Below are 17230 nucleotides of genomic sequence, written 5' to 3'. Positions count from 1 at the left end.
AAGAAATTATGTACTTAGTGTTTTGTGCTTTTGAAATGCTTCTTGAAGTTATATGCTAGCTGTTTGCCTATTGGCCGAGTGCCTGACTATATCAAACTTCCTTAGGTCGAGGGAACACAAGGGATTATGTCAGTTTATATCAGTGCACTTCATAATGTATTAATGTATCATTGGCTGGCCAACACTATTTTGTCCAGTAATTAGCACTACTACTGCAATAGCACACCAATCACTTGCCAGGAATCAGCAGAAGTACTTCGTTCTGTTAATAGTCACAGTATGTATAACGCTAAACCCATGTTTTCCTAAAATAATCATTTTTTCTTCCGTGATGTCAATGTTTTTCCTTTTGTTGTCTAGGGTGGTGCGGTGACTGATTTGCAAGAGACTATTGATGCAATCATAAAGGCATCTGATTTTCCTTCGACCATTCTTGTTGCTGGAGTTGGTGAAGTGGACAGAAATGGAGATAATGGGACTGGAAAGTTTCTTGCAAGTATATGATTGATCTACTTATTTCTTATCAGAGCTAAAATTGAACTGTTTGGCTAGGTCTTGCCCACTGCCTTAGATGTTACAACAAATACCGATAACCTTATATTTCCCAGATTGGATAGATTGAGGAGGGAATGACTACCTACATACGAGTCATGAACCATATAAGATTTTCTTATTTGCACAGTAGTTTTTCATCAGTATATCATGTTCCATGACCCATCGAAGCATGAATAAAGCATTTGCAAGTCTGTCTCTCCTCATATGAACAAATCAGGAATATAGTTTATTTTTTTTGAGGGAATGGGTAGGAGCTCTGCCATTTCATTGACATAAGAAAGCAGGAATATAGTTTATGCATTTATATGTATATGTTGAAGACGTATTATTATATCCTTGCTGACATTGTTGGATTTTTGTCAAAATAGATACATATATCTCATGTTAGAGAAGGAAAAAAATGGACAACAGTTAGACAGCTGTTCCTTGAAACCTCCTCTTAGGACAGGGAAAAAAATGTTATCCTGTTTGTTGTTAATGAAAAAAAAACTTTATGCTTAAGATTTCAAGTAATTGAGCGGGTTTCACATTTTTTAAAAAGATTCTGACTGGGGCAGCAACTGAATATGCATATGGTAATGTCAAGAGGCATGCGATTATAGAACATAATAGAAGTCATTTGAAATGTGGTAGTCCCTGGATCTCGATTGGATGGATGTTTCTTAATTCTGAATAGTGTAATGAGTAGGCTTGCTTCTACTCTTCTTTCTTTTTTTAGTCGGGCCGGCCAAAGTAGGCTGGCTAATTACATTAAGATTGGGAGATAGTTTTACATAGTTGGTAGATAATGAAGGCTTTACATTGACAGAAGACTGTCGAACAGTGGAGTTAACACAACCGCCCGGTGATTTTATTTCTTTTTTGCCCTGGAGTTAACACAACTAATATCCACCAAACACAGTGTCGAAACATGATTTCGGCAATAATAAAACGGGGTAGCGCACGAGACCTAAAAGTGGATGGATGTGGAGACAAATGATTTAGACAGGTTCAGGCCCTCTCAATGAGAGGTAATACCCTACTCCTGTTTGGGGATTTGAATCCGCCGGGTGTATTATAGATCTGACGATCTAGTTGTCTCATGTATGCCCCCTAGAGGGCCTCCTGCCCACCTTATATAGGATGGGGGGCAGGATTACAAGATAGAAACCTTAACCAATACGGTATCGGTTTCCTAAATCAGGACTTTAGGCCGTTCCGTAATATACAAGGAAACGTAACACCCAAGTCATGATCTGTTACATATTACATAGATACAAGTTATCCCCTATAACTAGTCGGATAACCATGCCGTGTGGGTATGGGGTACCCATAATCTCCACAGTAGCCCCTGAGACCTTCACAGTCGGAAAGATAACCTTCTCTCGAACTAGATTACTCCAAAGTCGAGTGCTTCAATCATCTTCGCCATGATCTCCCGAGTACTTTTACCAAATCTGAAGACTGTGGAGGGCTGAAAAATATAGTCAGGTGTATCGACTAGATGCACCTAATAGGTGTAACCCCCGACTATGTGGTTAATCGAACAAACCAAACATATAGTCAAGGAATAGATAATCCAACCAACCGAGTGGTTTTGATAATTATAGTCAACCAAGCGACTTAATATCAATATATAGCATATGCGGTGTGAATCCTCCAAATTACATGATCCGAGTGATATACCAACTGCTTTGTAAAATATGATGAGTGATATAGCAAAATAGCTATAAAGAAGCTTGTATATTGTGAATAAAGAAATTTCCAAAGTATTGGGCATACGCCATGCGCACACTGCTTTAACAGATGTGCTTAAGTCCCTAGAAGACACATGGTTTCACCACACCTGGAAATATATGGCATATGTGGTGTAAAATCCGAATAAATAAACTCATAAAGGATTTACCAACCGCCTAGAAAATGACCACAATATATAATCAGCCTAAGCCATAATATTGGTCAATAAAAATGCACACTTACGTGGCAAAAAGCAATGATATTGTATCCAATCAATTGCTTAAAAACCCAAACAGCACCTTGACTTATATATAAAAAAGTCAGCGGGACAGCTATATAAAGCTTTACTGTTTGACACCTTTTAAGATGCATTGTACCAACTCCTAAAAAGTTAAGTAACTGCGGTATAAAAGGATTTTAAGGTATTGGGCACTTGATCACGCGCACTTTGGCCTAAGCAAAAAGTGCCTAAGTCCCTAAAAGAACGTGACAGGCCACACCTGAAAATATGGGCTGCAGACATATTAGGCCTAGGCCAAAAAATATGCCTTCGACACCCTTTAAAGGATGACGCATGTGACATGCTCCCGAGTAACAAATCTTCTGGGTAATATAGACCAAGTGTAGCTCATATGAATAGCTTCTGATCTGAATGACTATCCCTTATGGGATACTCCAAAATAAATATAATAATTGAATCCCGACTGGCGCAAGTATTCAGTTGATAGCCTTTACGGGGAATAATAATTGGTCCAGTCTTTGAGCATAGAAGATAGACTCATGACTATGAATCCATGTGGAATGTATCCGGAACAAGTCCCAATTGGAGATATAATCCTCACGCTTGAGTTGATGAGCCCCTGAGCATATAGTTTGTCCTTCTGTCATAGTCAAAATTGTCTATTGGCAATAGCTGACGCAGTCGGCATGGAGATGAAATGACCAACATGAAGACGAAATTGCTCATCAGAAGTAACGGAAGATGTCAGTGGTAGTAAAAAACAGTGACACCAATCAAAGGTAATGAAGTTGCATAACCATGGAGGCGAAGAAACAGTCGGTGATGACAAAAGCAAACCGACGATGAAGACGTAGACGCGCATCAACAGTGATGGCGAAATCCACCAATCATGAAGATGAAGAAAATAGTTGACGACGACAAACGCAACCGACATGATGAAGATGACGATGTCGGTGATCCAGCCAATAGCAGTGTAGCAACCAATGATAATGACAAAGACGCTCATCAGCATTTGCATAGTAGGTCAACCGTCAAGGTGAAATAATAAGTCGGCGAAAACATAATCATCCATTAGCAACAGCAGAGATGTCAGGGTCGATGAAGCAGAGGTGCTGGTGATGATGTCAGTGACAATAATCCATCAAATTGGTGTTATAGCTGTTGCAGATGCTTCACTTGGAGGAAAGTAGATGATGTTGTCCAACTCGTCGAAACTGAGCTGATTGGTTGATAACTCTGCTCTAAAGCAAAGACGAAGATAATGACTCCTGGAATTGACTCGTTGGCTGATTAATTGATTGCTTCATCTTGTCGAATTTTGAGAGTCTTGTATTTGTGTAGCCCCCGACTCTTTGGTTAGTTGGGAAACAACTGAACATAGAGTCGAGAATTATAGCTTCTTGTCGTCGAGTAATCATTGCTTGATTGAAGATATGTGTTGAAGATGTCCAAGTAGAAATCCGGTAGTGAAGACGCGCAGTTGTGAAGATAAAAGCACCAGTCGGCGGCGGCATAATCAGTCGGCGACGGAAGATGATGATGTCCATCAGTAGTGGTAGCTGTATAAACCAGATGTAGAGGCGAGGGCACTAGTCAGCAGCAGACGAGACGACCGGCGATGAAGATGGTAAGGCCAATCAACACTGGCAGAATCATGCAGCCATGGAAGTGAAGAAACCAGTCGGCAGCCATGGCAAACGTAGGCAGCTTGTGTTGAAGATACTGATGCCTATTAGTAGTGACAGCGATGTAGCCAGCCGTGAAGAAGATAGCATCAGTTGGCGTTATAACAGGCCAGCCGTGCAGGCGGTGACACCAGTCAGCGGCGGATGCGGCGGCCGGTCGGTGAAGACGTAGACGCCCAACAACGGCAGCATAATAGGCCAGCCGTGCAGGCGGAAACACCAGTCGGCGGCGGTCGAAGCGGCCGGTCGGTGAAGACGTAGACGCCCAACAACGGCAGCATAATAGGCCAGCCGTGCAGGCGGAAACACCAGTCGGCGGCGGTCGAAGCAGCCGGTCGGTGAAGACGTAGACGCCCAACAACGGCGGCATAATAAGTCAGCCGTGCAGGCGGAAGCACCAGTCGGCGGCGGACGAGGCGGCCGGTCGGCGAAGACGTAGACGCCCAACAACGGCGGCATAAAGGCCAGCCGTGCAGGCGGAAACACCAGTCGGCGGCGGCGAAGGCAAGCCGGTCGGTGAAGACATAGACGCCCAACAACGGCGGCATAAAGGCCAGCCGTGCAGGCGGAAACACCAGTCGGCGGCGGCGAAGGCAAGCCGGTCGGTGAAGACGTAGACGCCCAACAACGGCGGCATAATAGGCCAGCCGTGCAGGCGGAAACACCAGTCGGCGGCGGTCGAGGCGAGCCGGTGGTGATGTTCTGACTGATCCATTCCTGGAGCGTAAGAGATAAGCTTAAAGCCATGAATCCCTTTTATGCATATCTGGATCTGGATCCTGCAGAACAAACATATAGGATGAGTAGTATCTGATATAAATATAATACTCGAGAAAAAATCAAGTATTTTAAAATATTTATAAATATGTATTTCTCCTCTTATCAATTGTGATTTCCCCGAGCAGATGACTCTGTACATTTAAACACTCTGTCCGACTAGTCATAGCCCACAAGCATCGGGAGTCGGCCTAGGCATTTCCCAAACATGCATATGAGTGATATGAGTTCGTCATTAATGGAACAAAGTTTCACGGATCAGAATTTACTACTCGGGTACTTTTGCAATTATTAAGAGCAGAAAATAAATTTATCTCGTCTCTATGCTTTTGATTTATTCCGAATAATACTTAGCACCTTGCGTTACTCGGTCCATCGAACGAGCCCCCGGGTGCTAGGAATCGGCCCAAAGGCAACCATCCAATGGCAAACCAAACGGAAAGCATAGGAAGATAGAACTCCATAACTCGATAGGTACTTTTGTACTCAGATTATGTCGCAAGCAATCAAGATAAATATTATAAAAAATATGATATAACATCTATAGCCCTCGACTCACTACTCAATGGAAGACCAATTGGTGTAGTGAGGCAGAGGAAAAGGAAAAATATCATATAAAGAATAAAATAAATGATGACTTAGCTTTGTAATATTCCCCTTGGTGATGGCAGAAGTGACCAATGTGGGAACAAAGTCGTCCATCAATAACAATGAAGACACCAGTCGGCGGCGACGGAGGCAGGCCGGCGGTGAAGTCGTAGACGCCCAACAGCGGCGGCATAATAGGCCAGCCGTGTAGGCGGAGGCACCACTCGGCGGCGACGGAGGCAGGCCGGCGGTGAAGTCGTAGACGCCCAACAGCGGCGGCATAATAGGCCAGCCGTGTAGGCGGAGGCACCACTCGGCGGCGACGGAGGCAAGCCGGCGGTGAAGTCGTAGACGCCCAACAGCGGCGGCATAATAGGCCAGCCGTGTAGGCGGAGGCACCACTCGGCGGCGACGGAGGCAAGCCGGCGGTGAAGTCGTAGACGCCCAACAGCGGCGGCATAATAGGCCAGCCGTGTAGGCGGAGGCACCAATCGGCGGCGACGGAGGCAGGCCGGCGGTGAAGTCGTAGACGCCCAACAGCGGCGGCATAATAGGCCAGCCGTGCAGGCGTAAACACCAGTCGGCGGCGGACGAGACGGCCGGTCGGTGAAGACGTAGACGCCCAACAACGGTGGTGTGACCAACCAACCATATAGGCGAAGACACCAGTCGGCGGCGACGGAGGCAGGCCGGCGGTGAAGTCGTAGACGCCCAACAGCGGCGGCATAATAGGCCAGCCGTGCAGGCGGAAACACCAGTCGGCGGCGGACGAGACGGCCGGTCGGTGAAGATGTAGACGCCCAACAACGGTGGTGTGACCAACCAACCATATAGGCGAAGACACCACTCGGCGGCGACGGAGGCAGGCCGGCGGTGAAGTCGTAGACGCCCAACAGCGGCGGCATAATAGGCCAGCCGTGTAGGCGGAGGCACCAATCGGCGGCGACGGAGGCAGGCCGGCGGTGAAGTCGTAGACGCCCAACAGCGGCGGCATAATAGGCCAGCCGTGTAGGCGGAGGCACCAATCGGCGGCGACGGAGGCAGGCCGGCGGTGAAGTCGTAGACGCCCAACAGCGGCGGCATAATAGGCCAGCCGTGTAGGCGGAGGCACCACTCGGCGGCGACGGAGGCAGGCCGGCGGTGAAGTCGTAGACGCCCAACAGCGGCGGCATAATAGGCCAGCCGTGCAGGCGTAAACACCAGTCGGCGGCGGACGAGACGGCCGGTCGGTGAAGACGTAGACGCCCAACAACGGTGGTGTGACCAACCAACCATATAGGCGAAGACACCAGTCGGCGGCGACGGAGGCAGGCCGGCGGTGAAGTCGTAGACGCCCAACAGCGGCGGCATAATAGGCCAGCCGTGCAGGCGGAAACACCAGTCGGCGGCGGACGAGACGGCCGGTCGGTGAAGATGTAGACGCCCAACAACGGTGGTGTGACCAACCAACCATATAGGCGAAGACACCACTCGGCGGCGACGGAGGCAGGCCGGCGGTGAAGTCGTAGACGCCCAACAGCGGCGGCATAATAGGCCAGCCGTGTAGGCGGAGGCACCAATCGGCGGCGACGAAGGCAGGCCGGCGGTGAAGTCGTAGACGCCCAACAGCGGCGGCATAACAGGCCAGCCGTGTAGGCGGAGGCACCAATCGGCGGCGACGGAGGCAGGCCGGCGGTGAAGTCGTAGACGCCCAACAGCGGCGGCATAATAGGCCAGCCGTGTAGGCGGAGGCACCACTCGGCGGCGACGGAGGCAGGCCGGCGGTGAAGTCGTAGACGCCCAACAGCGGCGGCATAATAGGCCAGCCGTGCAGGCGGAAACACCAGTCGGCGGCGGACGAGACGGCCGGTCGGTGAAGATGTAGACGCCCAACAACGGTGGTGTGACCAACCAACCATATAGGCGAAGACACCAGTCGGCGGCGACGGAGGCAGGCCGGCGGTGAAGTCGTAGACGCCCAACAACGGTGGTGTGACCAACCAACCATATAGGCAAAGACACCAGTCGGCGGCGACGGAGGCAGGCCGGCGGTGAAGTCGTAGACGCCCAACAGCGGCGGCATAATAGGCCAGCCGTGTAGGCGGAGGCACCAATCGGCGGCGACGGAGGCAGGCCGGCGGTGAAGTCGTAGACGCCCAACAGCGGCGGCATAACAGGCCAGCCGTGTAGGCGGAGGCACCAATCGGCGGCGACGGAGGCAGGCCGGCGGCGTGAAGTCGTAGACGCCCAACAGCGGCGGCATAATAGGCCAGCCGTGTAGGCGGAGGCACCACTCGGCGGCGACGGAGGCAGGCCGGCGGTGAAGTCGTAGACGCCCAACAGCGGCGGCATAATAGACCAGCCGTGTAGGCGGAGGCACCAATCGGCGGCGACGGAGGCAAGCCAGTGGTGAAGACGATGTCGCTATCGGCAACGGCGGCGGCACACACCAACCGTGGCAGCGAGGCCGCAAGCAGTGAATGATTGTTTGATCTCGACTGCCATCCAATGCATGCGAACAACCATCGCTCCAGCATACATGTAGATTAAATCGACGTATACACGTGCTTGCTCCTGGTGGCCGAGTATATTCCTGTGTCCTGTGCCAATCTAGCAGCACGTCCATCTGCATGGAAGGGAAGAGAGGAGCACTCGGACACGGCAAGAGGCACCCGAGTGGCCGAGTAGGCGACGATGGCGGCCGTGTCGTGATCTCAACCAGCATGTGAAAAACAACAAAAATTGCCAGGAAATCAAAACGGCCGGCGATTAGGGATTAATTAATAATCAATCTAATAAAAATTAAATTGGAACAGCCAACCCAAGTTGTACGGCGTGGCTTGGATACGTCGTGCGCGTCGATCAGCTTGGGTCGCAATGCCTCGATCAGCAGTAGCCGGCGGAAGCCATCAACGGCCCTGCGACCTCGGAGAGTCGGCAGCATGTAGATGACCGACCGGGGCAGCTGTAAAGCCTAATGATAACAGCTCGGAGGCGACCGACTACGGAGACGGTGGAGCCGGTCGGCGCTGACGGATATAGCCGGCAGTAGATACGGCCGGCGGTGTACATGCAAGACAGATAGCAACAAAATAATTGCTGGTTAGAATCAACTAGTAAACAGATTAACTCTGTAGATGTAATGTGCATGTTGGTTGGATCGTGCATGTATGTTGATCAGTTGAATCAACTCATGCAGTGTTTTCTCCTGGTAAACTGTGCCCAGCGATGGCCACCACATGTCCGCCGGCAAAGCACGAAGAAAGTCTCGATGCGTGAGGGCGTCGTCGACAGCTTCGGCTTGATCTCCGCCGACCGACACAAGATCGACACAGGAAAATATACCAGAAGATTGATCTATGATAGAAAAAAAATTAATCTAATAAAAAATAGATTGGAACGACAAACCCGGTCCAAAGTTCGAGCCATCGAATTCGGTGAGATTGATCTCGCCGTTTCTTCTGAAGTGGATTCCATCTCACTTTTCGACGGGTAATTCGACGCATCCCCTACCTGGCGCGCCAACTGTCGAAACATGATTTCGGCAATAATAAAACGGGGTAGCGCACGAGACCTAAAAGTGGATGGATGTGGAGACAAAGGATTTAGACAGGTTCAGGCCCTCTCAATGAGAGGTAATACCCTACTCCTGTTTGGGGATTTGAATCCGCCGGGTGTATTATAGATCTGACGATCTAGTTGTCTCATGTATGCCCCCTAGAGGGCCTCCTGCCCACCTTATATAGGATGGGGGGCAGGATTACAAGATAGAAACCTTAACCAATACGGTATCGGTTTCCTAAATCAGGACTTTAGGCCGTTCCGTAATATACAAGGAAACGTAACACCCAAGTCATGATCTGTTACATATTACATAGATACAAGTTATCCCCTATAACTAGTCGGATAACCATGCCGTGTGGGTATGGGGTACCCATAATCTCCACACACAGCAATATTTGGCTTGTACTCTTTTGGAAAGGTTTGATTTTCAATATTTGGTTGTAGCTACCCAGCAGCACATGTTTAGGTGCTCTACAATATTTCTATCTAATTCAACCAGTACACCTGGACTTGCAGATATGTTAGTTCGGTCATTGCAATTGGAGCAATGTTTTCAATGACACACTGTCTAGGGAGCAGTGCGTACCTTTACATATCTGTTGCATTTGCACAGATGTTGAAGGAAATAAGTATGTGAGCTCTCTGGTTTTTGATCAAGTTATAGGTTTCTATTAATTTAAAATATGATGTTAATGTACTCTTTGTTTGAGCATTGTAGTAGCTGTGTTTCTCCTCGGAGCTGCCCTTGGCCTTGAAGAAATGAGCTGTAAAATGCTTGCTATCATGCCTGTCGAGCTGTAAAATGCTTGCTATCATGCCTGTCATCAGCATTGGGGTTATTGTGGCATCTGTTGGTGAAAATACAATCAGCTTGATCTGTGTGGTTTACCAGATGGGTGGAATCGTCACAGAAGCCCTTAGACTGATCTTCATGAGATTTTTCTGAAGAAAAAGGGAGAGGCTTAACTTGATTTCCATGATGTACTATGTGAGCCCTTGCATATATCTTGACCACTTGATCTCATAATTAATTAACTTGAAAATTGTTCTTAAACTGCATATGCACTTTCACCCTAAATCCCTCAGTCTTCCTTGTCATTTCCAGAACTAGTGCACTGACAGCTCGTGTTACTGGAATTGTGAGGGATTGGACTGTGGTGTTGCTGTCAGCTGCTATCTTTGCAGATACACAGCTTACCTTTATAAATATAATTGGTTATTTGATAGGTATATTATACTGTTTTTTCTCTTATTGGTTTAACTTTATTTTCTCTTACACCCTTGTTCAAGTTTGAGCCCATTAATTTCTCTTACACCATCTTTTCTGCAATCTGGAGCAATAGCAGGTGTTGTTGCATATAATAATCATAAGCTCAAAGTGAAACCCCAATGGAACGAGCAGCAGGAGGTCCTCAAGATGTTGAGACATCATCAATCTCGACTAAAGAAGCTTCATAGCACTGAATGCTGGGCTGTTTTGAACAGATTTCTGAAGAAGGTAATACCTATTCCAAAGCTTGCTAATGCATAAATCTGTAATAAGCACAATTGCACAAAACATGCTGATGGTTATTACATATGCTTGTGAGACTGAGTTGTGATACAGGAGAAATGAGCTCTCACTTCTCCTATGAGTTGGCCAGCTCTCCTTGGATACATTCCTTTTTTTCTCTCTTCCTACCAATCAACACGGAAGAAATTTGTACAATGATTCTTAAAGAACTTAAGGGTATACATTAGCGTACCATTTTGTGCTATTGTAGTAGGCACGAAACAGTCAGAGCACAACATACATACAAACTAGGTCCAGTAGATGTATTTTGTTGTCATTTGAAAATTTAAAACTGCTGTAGGCTTGTAGCAATTCATCAGGTTCTTCAAAATATGCAACCTGATCCTTATATGATGTTATTATTTACCTAATAGGATGTCCTGCCAATGAAGGGCTGTTTGTATGAAATATAAGCGTTTGGATGCAGGTTGATATATACTCCACTTTGTTTCCACTTTATTGGTATGCATCCTCTCCGTCTCAAAAAGATTCAAATCCTGGCTATGTCTTGATTAGTTGATTTATTTTGGGAGGGAAGATGTATGTCATTTTGGAGAAAGCTGTTATTGATGTTAAGACTTAATTTGCTGTCAAGTCATATGGTAGTAATAAACTATTCCACTTTATTTCCTCAGACCTACCTGCAAGTTTATAATAAACTATTCCACTTTATTTCCTAGACTTTATATTTTCGTGGCTCAGCGTCTCCAGAACCTGAGTGTGTTTTTTCTGCGTGCTTGCTGTTGTCAGTTGGGTGGTGGGTTTTGTTGATGATGGCTTGAGTTGCTAGCTCCTGTTATTTGGCCCTGGTTTGCTCCACACATGCAGTGGAGGTTAGTAGCTCGTTTTAGTTTGTAGGGTCTTCAGGTGCTGGCAGTTTGAACTGTAGCTGTTCTTGGCTCTTGTTTTGGAGGTTTAAGAACTGTAGAACTTCTCATTTCTGGTAATGGAAATGGGGGCTTCATGGCTTCATATAAACTAGCCACATAAGCCACGCGTTGCGAGGCTCTTAAGACCCGTTTAAAAGATGTGTATATATAGGTCAGGCCAACAGTGCCCTGCCGTTGAGATCTCCTTGATGGGAAAAATTTCGAAAGTTTGCTCAAGAAAAAACAAACGTTATATATTTATGACAATAGAGTATTATTGTATGATAAAGAAATACTAACTTGTTTCTCCGTCTATTTTAAAATATATAAGGCATTTTTATTTTGAGAAAAATCAAAACATAAAATCTTGTCTAATGAATGGATTAAAAGTACAGGATTGGATATGTGATTAATGTTATGACTTTTTATTTGATTTTTATATCATTATATAATAAAGTAGTATTGTTAGATTTTTATTTGACTATTTTTATATGGCGTCGATTTTGTAGGTATTGATAATAAACGAAAGAAAATAGTAGTAGTTAAAGTATAATATTGAAAAGATTGTTTGAAAAGGTAATTATATTTATATATATCTCAATACATTTTAAAATAAAGGGAGTAATTTGTACATATGCATACCTGGTATGATTGGATATTTGATTAATGTTATGACTTTTTATTTGATTTTTATATCATTATATAATAAAGTAGTATTGTTAGATTTTTATTTGACTATTTTTATATGGCGTTGATTTTGTAGGTATTGATAATAAACGAAAGAAAACAGTAGTAGTTAAAGTATAGTATTGAAAAGATTGTTTGAAAAGGTAATTATATTTATATATATCTCAATACATTTTAAAATAAAGGGAGTAATTTGTATATATGCATACCTGGTAAAAAAATTAGTACAAATGCATATTAGTAATACAGATGTTCCAAAAAAAGTTCATTGTTCACTCATCCTACACATACCAATACAAACATCAAAAGACTAAAATACCCTACTTTATCTCATCCTAATATAACTATTTATCACTTTATCTACTTCCAATGCAATTATTCTTTACTATTATAAACTTTGATATAATTATTACTAAAAATCAATTTATTTTGAGATAAATGGGATGAGCTAAAAATAATCTTAATATACGACAGAGGAAGTACTTAATAAAAATGCTTAAAAGAAGACTTGCTACACTGTTACATATGCATATTAACATACATCATGTAAGGGTGTGTTTAGTTCACTCGAAATTTAGAAGTTTGGTTGAAATTGGAACGATGTGATGGAAAAGTTGGAAGTTTATGTGTGTAGAAAAGTTCTGATGTGATGAAAAAGTTAAAAGTTTGAAGAAAAAGTTTGGAACTAAACTCGGCCTAAGTAGCCTATTTGTCTGCTTAACCAACCGATCACTGATCACATATGGCAAGTACGGGAGTGACAGGAAGATGGGCGAAGCTTCCTGAAGCCTGTGCTTCTTTGCTTGACCGTGACACACTCCAGATCCAACGGTTCAAATGAATCTTTCTTCCATCGGATGGTCTGTATTTAATTGATGATGTGGCGCACTGAGATGGTGAAAAACTCTAGTTTTTTCACACTACTTTAGATATAGAGGATCAGAGGATTCATGTTCCTGAAAGTGAAAATGAGCTACTAGATGCTATTCTAGTGCTCCATGCAATGAGTAGTATGTTATGGCCGAGTTTAGTTCCAAACTTTTTCTTTAAACTTCCAACTTTTTTATCACATCAAAATTTTTCTACACACACAAACTTTCAACTTTTCTGTCACATCGTTTCAATTTTAACCAAACTTCTAATTTTAACGTGAACTAAACACGCCCTATATCTCAGACGGTCAGACCTGCCTGAGCATAGCTTGCCATCGGCTGAAGACGCCATGTAATGATGGCCGTCGGATCGTGCGTGGACGTCCCAATTCACGTAGCTTTCATGTATAGTGGCGCCCGCGCCAATGTGGTGCAAAAATTTGAACTTCCCGCAAGAAGCCCAAGAAGGCCAGGTCCTGCGTGCTGAGCCCAAATTAATGGGCTTGAACGACGGAAGAGTAATGTGACTCACATGCGGCCCATATATATTGGGCCAGAACAGTGTTGTAGTTCATGTTCAGCCCATACATATTGGGCCAGTACTTTTTGAGCTGCCAGCTTGTCAGTTTCACACTTTAACTCTTTCTTGAACTGCATTGAGTTTGCTTTGTAATCCCAATAAAAATACGGAAAGAACAGGTACAAAATGGAGCACAATAATCTAAAAATTTTGATTGAATCTCAACTACCATCTTAACAAGGGTTGTTGAATATTTGAATTCCAGACCATATTGACACCATGGCAACCAGCCTCTCTGAAGGCATAGAAATAGAAAGAAAAATGTAGGCATTAACATAAATACATTTACAATATCTCCAGAAGCAATTTAGAATGCAGAATTTGCAGATTGGTAACTAAGATACAAAGTGGCTAGTACAAACTGTTTTGACTATGTCACCATTATAGCCACACCTTTTCAATGAAGGACAACATAAATCAAAAGTTAAAGATGAACATGTTACATTTACATCACTACATGATAAGAACTGTATTTGTGAGATGGCACTTGGACACAGTTTGACGCTCTGTCCTGCCCATTTTTATTGATTATGGCAGATGTTCCTAGCAAAAAGACAAATATTCCATCAGAAAAACAGTCTCAACTCTCAAGCATGTTTTGGTTGCTACAGAAGACTATCAACAAAATGCAGAAATTTAGGCTATACCTGTATAGTTGGGCCAGTATACATGCCAGGGCGCATATTAATATTCACCGGTACGTTTAAGGCCTCAAGCCAAGCATAATTATCTGGCCCATGGACTACTTTTGCTTGTCCAGCTGCTGCAGTTGGAGTGATCCGTGAGAAAAATCAAACATGATATAGCATAGTGAAAATGATCACTTTTGTGTTTTGACAATATATCAACAAATTAAGTTTTCTTCTCATATAAAATGAACATAATGTATAAGGTAATTGCTGTTCTTGACAGAAAAGATCTGAACAGCATTGTGACTAATAATATATGTTTTGAACAACTACCAGCCAATACCAGAGATGGCTGGTATTCTGCTTCCGCCAAAAGATTTAGTTAAACATGAACCTGACAGAAATATGTAATATGACGACAGTGAGGGATTTCACTTACAGAAGCTAGAAAATGGATAATCATGAAAATAGGGGCAAACACGGCCAGATGATTCAGAGTATGGTGGGGCAATGACATCAAGAACAGCACAAGATTTTACTGAAGTGAAGCAGTGCATGTTCCCACCACTTTGGGGATACAAAACAGCCAGTGGCAGAGCCAGGATTACATTATAGTGGGGGCTGAACTAAAAGTGGCCGAGAAAAGTTGAGACATGTCTTATGTAAATTGACTATATGTCTAATACAAAGTGTAAATATATAGAATTAACAAGAAATAAGCATTATCCATACCAAAACAATATTGAAATATCCAATAGATAATGACATGATGTGCGACACTAGTACACCCTATCACCAATTATTCTTCATCAGGGTAACCTATACAAAAGAAATGTCAAATAACATGTGAGCAGTGTTCTTTTTGACATCTTCGCAATCTAGCAATATAACAAAGTAGCAAACTAGGAATCAAAATCTATGATTTTTTGAAGACTTGAACTATCAATAACAACTAGCCATGACAATTGAAATTGATTTTAAATGACAAATCAGAAATTTTATATACCTCACTTGTTCAAATCCTCAATTGTTGAGTTGTTGCCTTGCCCCTTGACGCTTGCTGCTGCTTGCCTTGCTGCCTTGGTGGTTGGTGCCGTCCGGCTTGCCGCCTGCCTTGTTGCTGCCCGGCGCTACTTGCCTTGTTGCCTTGCCTCAGTTGCCTGGCTGCTGCTGTGCCGGCGCGCCGCCGCGTCCCCCCGCCAGCCCGCCCGCGCGCCGCGCCCTGCCTGGCTGCCTTGCTGCCGCCCGGCGCCCCCAGGCCCCAGCAGCCAGCGGCCGGTGAGCCGCGTGCCCTAGCTGCTGCTGGCTGCTGCAGTGCCGGCGCGCCGCCGCCGCGCGTCGCGTCCCCTTGCCGACCGCCGGCCGCCTCACCGGCGCTTCGAACTGGAAGCCGTCGCGCGCGAGTGCGCTCGTGTGCCGCCGCCGCCACGAGTCTCCGCCTCTCTTCGGTTGGGGAAAGAGATTAGGGTTGGCCGGTTGGGTAGAGTTGTGGGATATTTTGGGCCTTCTCAGCCTGTTGGGCCTTCTAAAATCTCAGAACAAAGTCTATTTCAGACCCTCTTGGGATTAAAATTGGCGCCCCCACGCTGTCTCCGCCACTGAAAACAGCAGTTGGACAAGGGGCATTCAGAACATCATCCGTATGTAACTTTCCAAGTTTCACTGCACATCAGGAGAAAGAAAAAAAAAATCCTTAATATACCAGAACCCGAAAAATCATCAAGGCATAGAAATGAGCAATCTAAAATGATGCCTGAGCAACAGTGCAACACTAGTGACCAATAGGGCTGGGTAGTATCGATACTATGCCACAACCGCTATTATTCATTAACTTGCTATTCTAGAAACCATCTGAAGCATAAATGTTTTACACTTCTATTCTCAGAGACAACAAGCTCATTAAGTCATAACTCTGCAATGCAATATATACTAGTAGATAAATAAAAACAAATATTTGAAACAGGGTATGAAAAATAACCTGGCTTGCCACTTGCTAGAACAGCAGGCTCTACCCAATCATACGATTTGACATGCATCGAACCATAGAGTAATTTGCTCAATACAGTCATTCCCGGATGATCATGGAGAGGAATGACCGCCGACGTTGGTAAGCAGAATATTCCAATCTATGGAACATACAGGAAACAATTGCAGGTTAGCAGAGAAGATATACAAGTATTCATTAAATTCTACTCTTTCACAGAAGTGTTACAATACAAGAAGATGACCAAGTTGAGCATCCACATACAGAGAAGGCGTCACACTCGTAGACATGCAGATAAGTGATGGGTTGCGCCCATCTAGCAACCCTCGCTGAATTCTTCAGGAAGTTTGATTCAAAGAACCCAAACCCTCTTCCATCCTCGAGATTATCATCTCTGAGTCCAACATCAACAGGAGTTATTGTATCTGAACACAAAAATCACATCCAATTCCTCAATACATCAGCATACGAACGATTTTGCAGAGGAAAGAGCAATCAATTTGCAGTCCGAACTCTGAACCAAGAACAAAAACAAGATTGGGCGGCGGGTCAGGTCAGGTCAGGTCACCTACCCATCAGAGAGGAGATGGCGCGGATGGCGTGGTCGGGCGGCGGGGACGACGGTGAGGAGGACGCGGCGACGGAGGACGGCGATGGGAAGGTGCGCTTGCAGAGCTCGTACAGCGCCTGCACCCGCGACGGCGTCGACGTCGCCGGTGGCCGCGTCGGCATGCCCCACCCCATTGATGAGGCCGTCGACGACCTAGATGTCCCCCTCTCCCGCTCTTCCAGCTCGCTCCCTTCTCGCCTTCTTCCTCCTCTTCTCCCTCCTCGCGTGGTCGCCGGAGAGGAGCAGCGCCGCCGCGGCGAGCGGTGTCGCGACGCGAGGGCTCAGGCGGCGCGTGGCGTATTGTCTCGTCTCTTCCAGCGCGAGGATTAGGTTGCTGTTCGT

The 17230-nt window shown here is 45.4% G+C and overlaps 1 protein-coding gene and 1 pseudogene across 1 annotated transcript; one reads left to right on the top strand and one right to left on the bottom strand.

Moving 5' to 3' along the window:
- The first annotated feature begins 9652 nt into the window (after positions 1–9652).
- Positions 9653–10720, top strand: LOC107281889 (probable sugar phosphate/phosphate translocator At3g14410; annotated as a pseudogene).
- A 3195-nt stretch (positions 10721–13915) lies between these two features.
- On the bottom strand, positions 13916–17179 carry LOC4344603 (plant cysteine oxidase 3). The gene is made up of 7 exons (XM_015793049.3): positions 16851–17179; positions 16543–16703; positions 16273–16420; positions 15905–15956; positions 14734–14882; positions 14313–14428; positions 13916–14208 (listed from the first exon to the last, which is right to left on the bottom strand). The coding sequence occupies exons 1-7, from the start codon at positions 17020–17022 to the stop codon at positions 14194–14196; spliced, it is 813 nt and encodes a 270-aa protein (XP_015648535.1). The 5' UTR covers positions 17023–17179; the 3' UTR covers positions 13916–14193.
- Positions 17180–17230: the final 51 nt, after the last annotated feature.

This window comes from Oryza sativa, chromosome 8 (assembly GCF_034140825.1).
Source record: "Oryza sativa Japonica Group chromosome 8, ASM3414082v1".
In the NCBI taxonomy this organism is placed as follows: domain Eukaryota; kingdom Viridiplantae; phylum Streptophyta; class Magnoliopsida; order Poales; family Poaceae; genus Oryza; species Oryza sativa.
This window is presented reverse-complemented; position numbering and strand designations above follow the sequence as displayed.

What these genes read in the sequence shown, in the direction of transcription:
- LOC4344603 (XM_015793049.3), bottom strand. Translation starts at nt 17,022, where the DNA reads ATGGGGTGGGGCATGCCGACGCGGCCACCGGCGACGTCGACGCCGTCG. An exon ending in ACGAGTGTGACGCCTTCTCT is followed by an intron (nt 16,421 to 16,542) that starts GTATGTGGATGC and finishes TATGTTCCATAG; the next exon opens with ATTGGAATATTCTGCTTACC. An exon ending in TCTAGCAAGTGGCAAGCCAG is followed by an intron (nt 15,957 to 16,272) that starts GTTATTTTTCAT and finishes CCTGATGTGCAG; the next exon opens with TGAAACTTGGAAAGTTACAT.